The sequence below is a fragment of the Urocitellus parryii genome, chromosome 3 (genome assembly GCF_045843805.1).
Source record: "Urocitellus parryii isolate mUroPar1 chromosome 3, mUroPar1.hap1, whole genome shotgun sequence".
Taxonomy (NCBI): domain Eukaryota; kingdom Metazoa; phylum Chordata; class Mammalia; order Rodentia; family Sciuridae; genus Urocitellus; species Urocitellus parryii.
Genome location: NC_135533.1, coordinates 143,443,278 through 143,456,052, shown reverse-complemented (window position 1 = coordinate 143,456,052; position 12,775 = coordinate 143,443,278). Strand labels below are relative to the sequence as shown.

Here is a 12,775-nt window from a genome sequence, read left to right as displayed (position 1 = left end):
AAGTAATCATTTGAGTGCAAAAAGTCTGTGGTATCTTTTCAGAGGCTGTTATTCACAGTCTTTCCTTTTTTTTTTTTTTTTTGGTACTTGGGGATTGAACTCAGGGGCACTCAACCACTGAGCCACATCCCCAGCCCTATTTTGTATTTTTTATTTAGAGACAGGGTCACTATGTAAACTAAACAAAACATTTTCACCTTGGATGAGGAACTTCAAGTAGAGGAGTGCTAGAGAAAGATCCCACTGGAATTTAGGACTCTGGCTTGAGGGAGATGAAGGGGCGGACAGGCGCGGGCAGCCAGGGAGAAGCGGCAGCGCCAGGGTGGAGAGGGCGTGCGGTTTGCACGGGGTGGAGGCAATCTTTGGATATCTGTTCTGCAATCTTTCCTAGATTAAAATTCTCTAACGACTGCTTCATCCGTTAATAGAGGCTAAATATTAGTGGCTCGCATAGCTCAGAAGCTTATTTCTCTTCTATGTAAAAGTCTGATCTGACAGGCAATTTGGGAAGGGAGTATAGGGTGGCCTGTTCCCCGAGTCATCAGAGAAGCCAGGCATGTTCTGTCTGGTGGCTCTGTTGTCTTCTAGAATGTTTCCTTTCCACGCGGGTGCAGGGAGCACAAGGAGGCAGGGGGCCGAGACTGCCTGTTACATCCGAGTCAGCAGACTTTCAGTGAAGGGTCAGAGTAGAGGATTGGGCTTTGCAGCCATGTGTGCTGTTCCCCTCTTGTTCTTTTTCCTTGGTTTGTTTAAAACCTTTTGAATGTAAAAGCTCTACTTATCTTGAAGCCCTTACAAAATCTAGGCCCTGCGCTAGATGTGTGTCCCATGCCAGTGTTTTGCCAACTGCTCTTCTAAGGGCTTGGCCTAGAAGTTGTGCTTTTTTTTCATCTGTAAAATAGGATCAAGAAAAGTGTCTATTCAAAAGGTTGCTGTGAAAATTAAAAAGATGATATTCAAATCGTGGCTGGTACAAAGTGAGCATGTTTCACTGTTTCTGTTATTTAATTTGTATTTAATCCCACCTATGAAAGAGAATTACATATTTTTAAAACTATTTTTTAACATGGTTTATGGCTTTTTAAGTATACAATTGCTACAGCTGCTTAGCCTAGCACTGTATTTAAATCAGTGCTTTAGTCTTTAAGATATTTTTATTTTATTTTTTTGATAGGTGATCCTCTTGCCTCACTGGAAGTTGACTCAGGGGTGCTCTACCACTGACCAGACCTTCTTTAATTTTTAATTTGAGAAAGAATTTTACTAAATCACCCAGGTTGGCCTTGAACTTGTGATCCTTCTGGCCACAGTAGATTGAATCGTGGGTGTGTGCTACTGTGCCCAGCTTGAGTCTTTTTTTATAACTTCTATTTTTTTTGAATTCTTTCTTTTGATTTGATCATGATTTTTTCAAGAAGGTATTATATTTCAAGTGTTTGCATGCTTATAAATGTCTGAACAGGTTTTATATCTAAAGGGTAATTCAGCAGGGTATAAAATTCTTGGGTGATCTTTTCCACAGGATTTTAAAAATTATGTGTTTGTATGAAATCTAAAGCCAGTTTGATTATTCCCCCCAATGTTTTCTGCCTGGAGACTCATGATCCTTTCTGTTTCTTTGATGTTTGGGAAATTGCTATGTAGCTTCTCCTACTTTATAGGCTCTTAACATGCAGATTCAGATGTTTTTAAATTTTTATTTTAATCTGAGGGGTGTTTTCTTGCAATTTATTTTAGAAGCTTTCTTCTTGTTTTTTTTCAGGAATTGTGTTGTGCATATTGAATCTCTTATGTGCCTTTCTTTTTTCATTTGAAACATAGTTTTGTAGTACATTTTCTCTGCGTTATCTGCAGTGCCCCCTTCTGAATTTTTAGTTACTTTTGCTGCCTTTAATTGGATTTCAGTCTCTAAATAATTTTTGTCTTTCTTTTTCCATGTCTCCCTGGTGCTGTCCCAGCTCAGCTCTCCTCTCCTCTGTGGTTTTATAATCTCCTAGTTGAGCTCATTTTAAAGAAAGTTCATGGCATAGAGTCTGTGAGGCTAATGTGAGCATTGACTTTTTCCTCTTCTCTCCTTCATTTCTTTTGTGATTTGCTTCTCTGTCTGCCTTTTACTTATTGTTCCTTTCTCATTTTGATTTTTTGTTTATTTTCCCGCAGTGCTAGGGACTGAGCCCAGAGCCTCACACATGGTAGAGCGCTCTACCACTGAGCCACAACCCTAGCCCTTTTTAAATTTTATTTTGAGACAGGGGCTTGCAAAGTTGCCCAGGCTGGCCTTGAACTTGTGAACCTCTTGCTTCCACTTTCTGAATAGCTGGGGATACAGGCGTGTGCCGCTACACTTGGCTCCTTTTTCATCCTGTTCTCTGTTCCCTGCAGTGGGCGTGTGTGCAGTCTTATCCTGGCCCTTTCCAATGCCCACTCATTATTAAGTGGGTTCTTTGGAGAGGTTCTTTGGTGGCTGAGGAGGTCAACAGCTTTGACTTGGATTTGTTGTCTCAAATGCTTTGTCACCTTTGTCCTGGGAGCACATCCATCTGCTGGTGTTCAGGAGGTTATTGTGACTCCTTACGAAGTACACTGATCCCTCAGTATCTGATGGCAAAGAGCTCCAGGGCCCGCATGGATACCAGGATCCACGGAGACTCCCCATCCGTTCTATAAATGGCGTAGTATTTGCATAGAACCTGCACACCTCCTCCCCTGTACTTTGAATCATCTCTAGATTACTGTGATCCATGGAACAGTATAAATGCTCTCTGTTAAATAACTCTTCTACTCACTGTATGGTTCAGAGAATAACAGGAGGAAAGTCTGTGCATGTTTTGGATAGTTTGATCCATGGTTGGTTGAATCTGGAGATGTGGCACCTGTGGATATGGAGGGCAGCTGTGTAGTTTATCAGAGGGCTAATATGCTCCCCGCTTCCGGTTAGCCTCAGCCAGGAGGGTGGCCTGACACCAAGAAAAGCCCCTCAGGACTGTAAATTGGTGAAACCAATCTGGAAAGCAGTATGGAGATTCCTTGGAAAACTGGGAATGGAACCACCATTTGACCCAGTTATCCCAATCCTTGGTCTATACCCAAAGGACTTAAAAAAAGCATACTTCAGGGACATAGCCATATCCATGTTTATAGCAGCACAACTCACAATAGCTAAACTGTGGATCCAACCTAGATGCCCTTCAGTAGATGAATGGATAAAGAAAATGTGGTGTATATACCCAATGGAGTATCATTCAGCAATAAAAGAGAATAAAATCATGGCATTTGCAGGTAAATGGATGGAGTTGGAGAATATAATGAAGTAAGCCAATCCCAAAAAACCAAATGCTGAATGTCTTCTTTGATACAAGGATGTGATTCATAATGGGGCTGGGGGACAGATGAGAGGAATGGAGGAATTTAGATAGGGGAAAGGGGAGGGAGGGGAAGGGGGGAATGGGGGTAGGGAAGACAGTGGAAGGAGACGGACATCATTACCGTGAAAACATGGATGCAAACATGGACTCTACCTAGTGTTCAACAGAGACATGGAAAATTGTGCTCTGTTTGTGTACTACAGGTTGAATTGCATTCTGCTGTCATGTATAACTAATTAGAATAAATAAAAAGAATACAAGAAGAAAAGCCCCTCAGAACATGGGCGTGTCTGCTGTATGGAACTGGCTCTCTTCAGGGCGCCCCCACTGTCTAGCCACCTGTGTCCCCAGGTCTTCTCGCCTCCGTGCTACTGCCTTCCACCTCTGTGACACTGACACACAGGGGTTTCCCTTTCCTGCTGAGGTCTGAGTGCGGATGCTCCTTGTTGGTCCAGGTTCCATGGTGCTAAAGCAGGGCTGCCTTGCAGCTCACCGCCTGGAGTGGTGGCGGTCCCCTCCTCCACCTGTATGAGCTTCCCACGGTTGATCATTTGTTCTTTTGTGGGTTTTGAGTAGAAGAGAAAAAAGGTACTTCCCTGATGGATCTAGATTTCTTTCGTGTTTTACATTTTTATTTTGAAAAAATTTAAAAGTATACAGTATCACAACCCATAATTGTCCTTTTACTTTGTCACATTTCTTTAAAGGTTTTTTTTCCCTCTTCTAAAAACATCTAGTGTGGTGGGTCCAGGTGGGATTCCCTTTGACCCCTACCCCTGCTCCCTCACTCAATTCAACCCCCCAAACCCTAAAGCAGTCAACAGCATCAGGGGCTCATTTTACATTTAAAGTACAAATGTCTTCGCACAGTGTCTCTGAGGCCTGTTTGGAATGGCCTCCCAGCCGGCAGCCTACCATAGTGTTGTCCTGCAGCTGTGGGACTTGTTTTGATGCAGAGATTGTGCCCTGTGTCGGCTCCTCTTCTCTGTTGCCTGTTACTCCACCATGTGGACAGAGGCTTTCCTTTGTTCTGTTTGACTTTCTTAAGAGTAGCCTGTCGCAGGCCACCCTTGTACAACCCTTAGGTGCCAGGTTTTCTCAAAGAGAAATAGGTGTTCAGGATTGCAAGATATATGTCTTTTCATTTTTACTAAACACTAACTAGTTAGTACTGCTTCCATGAACTAATTGTACATCAAGCGAGGGCACCAGTTTACCCCCTGGCAGGGGATGGCGTTCCCAACAGTGTCTGATGCGGCCGCGCTGTGTGCTCTCCGCACTTTCCCGAGCAATTTTAAAATGAAGGCAGCATTATATAATGACGCCCCTTTGATGGGTAGATTTTCAGAATTGGTTGTTTTTAGGTGAATATAGGAATAGAAAAGGGAGCTAAGCCATCTAACCAGGAGTCCTACTGAATATAGTTCACTCCACATGGAGACACGATGACATCCCTCCTGGGTTTGTTGTTTGTTTGTTTGGCCTCCTTCCACCCCCAGGGCATCATTTCAGCCAAAATGAAGTTTCAGAGTTCTGGTATCTTTGTGGGAGAGGGGAGTGGAGGGAGAGGGGAGATGGGGTAAAGTGCACGGTCATTTCTCTCCTCAGAGTGGAACCATCTTCTGTTCTGTGTGCCCTTTGTACTTGGAGTGGGTTTATTTCTGGAGCTCCTTTCTTGGCTGTTTACCTGAAAATCATTAGATGGGGTGCACATGAACTCTGAGATGATTACTGCTGGGGTGGCCCAGGAAGTGGGGATCCTCTCGAAGCCAGAGATAGGCGTGTTAGGCTCAGGGCCTAGTAAGTGGTCCGTGTGTGACCCTGTGTGCTTTCAAATTGTGGGGTTCAAATGGACTTTGATCGGGGTGGTGTATTTACATTGAGGAGGTGAGCTCCCTAACATCACAGTCAGAAAGAACACCCACGTTCTCGACCATCTAACCTGTCGGCTCTCTTTGGTGAATACCTTTTTTGCTCCTTCATTTCTATAAAAAAAGTCACAGTTCTCATCCTCACCTTTTGAACTTTCAGAAAAGCAAGAGGAAAGGACACGAATACACCAACATTAAATATTCCTTAACGGACCAGACAAGTGGAGACCAGAGTCCCCTGCCACCTTGTACCCCAACGCCACCCTGTGCAGAGTAAGTAGCGATGAAGGAACCTCTTTCTGCCTGGACAATATGGTGTTCCATAAAGGCTTGAAAGCATCCGTGACAAACCTAGAGCACAGGCCCTGCATGGCCACCCCATGGCTGCCGGTGCTGTGGATTGTGGCAGTGCCGTCCCAACTCCATCTTTTGCCCCAACTGAAGGCGGCCGCCATGCTCTGTATGGGATTCTGAGCTTATCAAGTGGTGACTCTCCAAGAAGAATCCAGGTTTCGGTTTGCAGTGGCGGGGACTGTTGAGGGAGGCAGCGTCCCTTGTTGATGTGCCAAGACTCTTTCTGAATAAGAGGAAGTGAGTTGGCGTTGGTGTGCGCGCTCACCTTGATATGCTGGTTTCCTGCCGGTCAGTGGGTGTTCACACCAGGGCTCAGCACGCTGTAGCCCGCAGACCACATCTAAAGCAAAAAGAAAGCTCCTGAGAGTAAGTGACAGAGGCGGTGGCCTGCAGAGCCTGCCACACCTGCCTCCTGGCTCTTTCCAGAAAACGTTTGCTGACCCCTGTTTAACCCTAACACAGCAGGAACGTGATAAACTGATCATATTCTAAAGTCACTTTCTGGTTTAGCATTCACTTCTTATTTTCCCGTAAGGATCTTGTCTCTTTGCTTTGATGTGGGTTTTAAAGCCTCCGGACTGTGACGTGCCTCTGGCTGTCTTAGGTGGAGATGGAGGTTCGTGTTCACACTTGCTTGCAGTGGAGCTTCCTCAAACTGCCCCTTCCCGTCCCCTGCAAGGTCTGGGAATGTTGGCATTCTCGGTTGCTGCCTGCAGTAGTTTGCAGTGCTGTCGTGAAGCCGGACGACCTTCCTCTCCTGTGGGGGACAGAATGGGCTCCAGCCACTCCCTTCTTTCTATGGCAGGCCAGCGACTGCAGGGCTGGTTGTCGCCCCATTCCTGATCCCTCCACCCACCCAGGGCATCCCAGGCCCGAAGCCCCTCTAGGCCAGCACCCCCAGCTGCTGGGTCTCTGCTTGGGTCCCACTCTGATCCCCTCTCCTTGCTGAGAGAGAAACCTGAGCTCCTGCATGCTGGCCCCCCTTGGCCCTACACTAGCCCATCCTCCTCAGGGTCCCCGAGCCGAGGCTAAGAGGAGCTCGTCCCTGTCGGCTGTCGCCTCGTTCCCGTCTTGGAGCTTTTCCCTGTTCTGATGCCTCTGTTGGAAGTGACAGTGGCTCCTTGCTGCATGAACCTGTCCTACCTCCTTTACGGTTTGCCCCAAATGCCTTATATCCTATAGGGCTCCATGCTGTGCCACCTGGAGACTCCCCACTTCCTCCTCACCCCAGGGAGCACAGGGACCGGTGGCTCCTGTTGTCCTTGTAGCTGTGTGGTGTTATTGCTGTGTGTCTGTGTCTTTTGTCCCTTCCAAGAACGTCTGCTCTGGTGGCAAGAAGGCGTCTGCAGCATAACGGGTGGTTCCACAGGAAGTGGTGTGTGCTGCGCAGGTTGTGAGTGTCCCCCTTTTCCTTTTCTCTGCAGAATGAGAGAAGACAATGCCAGAGTCTATGAGAACGTGGGCCTGATGCAGCAGCAGAAGAGCTTCAGATGAGAAGAGCCGCGGGAACTGCAGCCCAGAGTAGGTACTGGGCGCCCTCGGGCTCTGGGCGCATGGCTTCTATAATTATGGCGTTTTTAAGCAGGCAAGGAATCGTGACTATTTCAGCAGAGTACACTGTAATTGGGCTTTACACACCAGCCTCCTTGCTCCTCACCCTGCATTTCCTTCTCTAAGCTGGATTGAGTTTATAGTTCATTAAGCAGCAAAATCAAATACAGAATCAGTTGTGCAAGGGCTGAGGCTGCACTCAACACCAGGAGAGCGGCTGACAGCAGTAGCAAGGGAGGGTGGAGGGGTCACTGTCCCTGCGGCATTTATTAGAGCTGCTGGTAACCAGGAGGTGCTGGGCACAATCTGGTGATACCTGGACAGCCGTGGGAAGAGAGGAGTCAGGGTTTTGAGTTTTCATCCGTGACGGCCTCTGACTGGCCGTGAGATATGGGGACCCTCTTGACCTCCGATGGGATCCGTTCTGCTGCTGGGAACCCATCTCCTGATGCATCTCCTCCCTGCCAATCACCTTTCTAAACTGGAACCTAAGTATGTGGTTTATCTTTGTTGCTTGGTACTAGGGATTGAACCTAGGAGTGTTCTACCACTGAGCTACACCAGCCCTTTTTATTTTTTATTTGGAGACAGGATCTTACACAGTTGCCCAGGCTGGCCTCAAACCTGTGATCCTCCTGCTTCAGCCTCCTGAGTTGCTGGGATCATAGGTGTGTGCCACCACACCTAGCTGTATGTTTTAATAATAACTAGAAACTAGTAGTATATTTTATGTTGAAATTCACATCTCAGTGGGTAAGGTATCTAAATGTTTAGATCTGCCTTTTAGTAGTTTGGGACTAGGCGTACAGCTCGGTGCTTCCAACTCCCAAACTGGGATGGGACTGGTTGACGGCCAGCAGAGCTGAGAACTCTCAGGTATCCTGACTCCCACCTGGCGCTGGGCCCTGAGCTGCCCAGGTGCTGATGGGCTGTGCCCTGCCCCTCCTGGACGGCTAACCAACTCTAATGAATGCTGCAGGAACAGGGACCCCCTGCCCTGACCCTGACCCTGACCCTAACTAATTCTGTGAAGAAAGGATAGGTAAGGAGCGGCCGGGAGGCTGGTTGTAAAACCCAACTGCCGAAACCTTCACAGCACCTTTTCCTGACACGGGCAAAGCCTGGCTCCAGCCCCAGCCCCGAAAACCAGACAAAACAGAGCTTAGTGCTTTGCTAAGCTTTTAAACATATTCTCTTTAAATTTTCTACCTTATTTCTTCCCCAGATGTGGACTTTCGCCTTCTCTCTAAAGTTCAAGAACAGACGCAAGGAAGTTTATGTGAAGAATGGATTTGGATCTGGAAAGCTGGCGTCGTGGCTGACTGCCTTTTGATCAGCCACCTTTGCAGCCATTTAAAGACCACTGTATTCTAACTCCGAAGTTCATTTCCTCAGATAAGAAGAAGTCGTCTCTACAATGTAGACAATGTGATATTTTATAGAATTTTGTTTTAAATCAAGAAAGCAGTTAAATTGTGCTCTATATTTTAGAGATCATGGGGCTTCAAGTTCAAGTTATGGGCAGTTTTTTTTTTTTTTTTTGAATAGCCTGATTTTTTTTTTCTCTTTGTGGGGGATGATGGGACACTTGGAAAAAGAAATGGCTTGGGAAAATTAGCAGCACCCTTGAGAAGTGGGAACCGTTTCCTTTTCCCTCGCTGCTGTCTTAGTCTGTTTTGTGTTGCCCGACAGGACGCCTCAGACCAGGCGATTTTTAATGAACAACAATCTGTGTCTCCGGTTCTGGAGGCTGGGAGGCCAGGGTGGGGTGGCATCTGCTGAGGGCCTCAGTGCTGCATCAGGGGATTTGGTGGAAGGCGTCACATGCTGAGGGACAGCCAGAGAGGGCCGAGCCTGGTTTTAAAATGAGTCCACTCCCGTGATGACCTTAATCCATTTGTGGCGGCAAAGCCCTGTGACCTGATGGCCCCTTTAAGGCCCCGCCTCTCAACACGGCTGCGTTGGAGATTGAGTTTCTAATACAGGAACTTTGGGGACATTCACTCATAGCACTTATCCCTAGTGGATAATTCACCTGGGGGCTTCCTCTTTTTTAGCTAAATGGTCTCCCAGCCAGTGACCGAGACTGTCAGAGGTTGACTGTCTTCACATCGCCGTTAAAAATCATGGGAAAAAAAAATCATGGAAATGTATGAACTAGGGTAAGAGGTGTGTTTTCTCAGCTGATGGCCGTTCCTGTTCAGTGTTGACTGGCGTTTGTGATGGGAAAACAGTTGCCATATTTCCTTTGCTTCTGAGTGACTGTCTTGTGTTTTAAACAGGCTTCTGGGCTGACTGGGCTTTGGTTGTCAGGTGTCGCTCACCTGCCCCCTTCCTTAATCTGAGCTGGGTCCGTCGGAGCTGTCCCTCTGCTGCTCTTGCGGGTGGTCCCCCATGTGTTGGCAGGTCGATGAGACCCTGGGACGGCTGGGCTTGGCTCTGCTGGAGTCCTCAGGGTCTGTCCTCCACGGGGTCTCAGCAGGGTAGTGAGGCCTGTCACCTGACTGCTCAGAGCTCCCACCTGCTCAAGGGCAAACTGGCCAGGCCTCAGGCTCAGACCACAACGGCCACAGCCGCCCTTCCATGCCCTTCCTTGATTAAAGAAGTCACAGGCCCAGCCAGGGTGTGAGGGGTAGGAAGTGGAGGTGCAGTGCCTTGGGGGCCATAGTCTGACATCTGGCTCAGCCAGTGCCATGGCAACCAGCTGCCAGTGACCTTGGGAAGCTGCTTCTGCTGTGATAGTGGGAGAAGCTGCAGGTCAGGCTGAGAGGAGCAGGGCCTTCAGGAAGCTCTGAACACGTCTTCAGCCCTGAGCACACGTTCCCAACCTCCCCCAAGGGACAGTGGTCTCGCAAGCACAGAGGTGTTTGGGAGACAGAGCATTCGAAACCGAATCCCCTGTCCTCGTAGACCATGGCCAAAGTGATGCTTTCTAAGTGCCGCTGGCTTTCTGTCCCGCCGTGTGGCACCGCCAGGCCAAGTCGAGGAGGAGCAGCCCAGCCGCTGCCAGGTGAGCCAGCCTCTGTGCAGGCAGCAGCGAGACTTGCTGATGTCCTGCCTTAAGTGCCTTCTCCAGGGACGTCCCCCTTGCCTCAAGTGTTAAACTGTCATTCAGTGAGAGTGTCTGAAGGCAGCATTGCAGGTTGACTCTTGTCACGTGTGAGAGCAACTGCGCTGGGAAGTCACGGTCTCTCCCCAGAGCCCTCCTGCTGTGCTCTGAGTGGCAGGGCTGTCCTGGTGGTCGCTCTTTGAGGAGCCCTTTCACTCCCCGAGGTGGTTGGGGAGCGAAATGGCCGCCATTTTCACAGATGAAATGAACACTGATGCTCCCCCACCCCGCATTCCTGGGAAGCAGAATTGCTCAGAGCGAGGTGTGGCCTGAGTCACCCCCGGGCGGATGCAACGAGCAGGGTCCTCCTGTCCAGCCTGCACAGGGAGCTCCCGGCCCAGCGCTTACACCCTCTTCTCTTTACGGCATTGTCAAGTTGACTCATTTGGATTTTGTGGTGGTGTTTTGACTGTGCGCTTTGGGGACAGAGTCTTGCACCAGCATGCAAGGGTGTGACGGGACGGGGACATCTGCTGAGTTCACATCTCGGCTGGTAGCTCTAGATGGGTTGTTTTGCACTCAGAATGGAAACACCTGATCTCGGCCAGCTTTGTTCCAACACGCTGACTTCATCCAACTATTGTTAAATGAACTGATGCCAACAGAAGATCTGCGGGAAGGCTGCTGATGTCTGTCTTGTGTTTGGTAAAAGGTGGTTGCACGTTCTCAGGGCAGGTCGCTGTGCATATGGTGGAACCAGACAGAGGGCTAGGAAGATGGGGGTAGCTTGAGGTGTGAGGTTAAGAAGGTGGAAATGCAAGTTCAAGAGGTGGTTCACGAGGAAGTCACAGGCCCCGGGCCCGCGCGGTCAGTAACCAGTGAATCAGGCTCCCTGGCTAGGCGAGGTGGGCACAGGTCCGCATCCACTTCTGCACTGTTGCTGGGCATTAAACGCATACAACAGACCATAGCTGGCTGAGTATTTTAAAATTATAAGCATAGGATTTTATATTTGGGGTGAAGAAATTATCTGGCACATGGTATTGGGTTTTTTTAAAAAAAGCCAAATTTCAGAGTCTTTATAGCTTTCTTTCTTAAAAAAATAAAAAGGTGTCTCATGTTCAGTGTGTGGCTCTCCTGACACCTAAGGTTACCTCTCCCACTGAAATCAGTGACTTTTTAAACGTGGCAGAATGGGGTAAGAAACTGTAGGTAGACTTTCTTGGTGTCTATACCTAGTTGCTTTGGAACAGCCAAGAAAATTGTCAAGATTGTTTTAGGGGTTATTTTACTGGGGATTTTAAGAAATAACAACGGGTTGGGGTTGTGGCTCAGTGGCAGAACACTCGCCTGGCATGTGTGAGGCACGGGGTTTGATCCTTAACACCACATACCAATAAATAAATAAAATTAGAAAAAAAAAATTAAAAAGAAGAAACAAACTGGGTCACTTCCAGTTGAGGGACGTGGGAAGGTGTGCGGTTGGTTGCGAAGTGCGGCGTCGTAGGTTAGTGATCCAGAGGGAGGCTCTGTTGGTGGTGGGAATACATTTTTACCTAGAAGCACACGCCCCCTTGGTTTGAAGATGCCTTTCCTAGGATATGCATTAGCTTGTGATTCTGTTGAAGTCTTCTTCCTTCTTCCTCTTGAAAAATGAGTTCCAAACATAGTTTATTGTATGTTCTGTGACTAAAATGTTCACTCCTCCTTCGCCACGGGCAGTTCACACAAGGCAAGGACATTAAGCAGGTGGCTGTAGTGAGCTGGTAACTATGCTGTATGTCAAACTAATTTTTACAAGTTTCCATCCTAAACCTCAAATCATGTAATTAATAATTTGCCTGTTTATTTATGACCTAATTGTGATTCTTTTATTAATAAAAGCTAATTGAAAAGGACCCTTTATTAAGCCGATGACTAGACCTACATTTAATTTTCCTGCATTGTATGAAGAGTATTGCACCAGAGTATTAAAGATATGTAATATTTTATTGATAAATCTATCCTTTAAAAGGAATACGTTTTAGGATGTCATCATTTTGATGTGAATCATGTAAATGTTGATAATATGCTGTTTATTATACATTTAGTGTTTCAAGAGATCCACTTAATTGCCTTTTTGCCCACGTATATTATGTAGTCTATTTGCAATTGTTTTTTAGAAAATGACATTAAAAGAGTAGTCTATGTAGAGAAATAGTAGTGAATGTTAATTGTCTCCCCACCTGTATTTATGGGTGTTAGTTCAACTGCTTTGCTAGTTGCAAAGCCGTATTACAGAGTAAAGTGTATTTGTAAACTGTATGGAACTAAAAATTAGGAATAAAACCATTTTTCTTATATCATGGTATTTGTCATTTACTTCATCAGAAATGTCCAGGGAACAATTGAGATGGTGGGTCTCTTAGCCCCTCTCACTGGCACCATGTTCACGCCAGGTGCTCTGGGATACGGGGTGGGGAGGGAAGGAATGGGTCCTCAAGGTTTCACTGAGTGCCAACTGTAGAAAGAGCTCTAGGAGACAAAGTAAAGCTAAGGTGCGTCAGACACACAGAGGGGTTAGGAAACGCACAGGGCTGGGTGTG

At 47.2% G+C, this 12,775-nt stretch overlaps 1 protein-coding gene across 1 annotated transcript in view; it reads left to right on the top strand.

Moving 5' to 3' along the window:
* Window positions 1–12,530, top strand: part of Ptpn11 (protein tyrosine phosphatase non-receptor type 11) — an 87,148-nt gene extending 74,618 nt beyond the window's left edge. Inside the window, exons 14-16 of the mRNA XM_026412047.2 lie at window positions 5,397–5,509; window positions 7,015–7,111; window positions 8,367–12,530. Of these exons, the coding sequence (XP_026267832.1) occupies window positions 5,397–5,509; window positions 7,015–7,084 (183 nt within the window). The 3' untranslated portion in view covers window positions 7,085–7,111; window positions 8,367–12,530. The remainder of the gene's footprint in view (window positions 1–5,396; window positions 5,510–7,014; window positions 7,112–8,366) is intronic.
* Window positions 12,531–12,775: the final 245 nt, after the last annotated feature.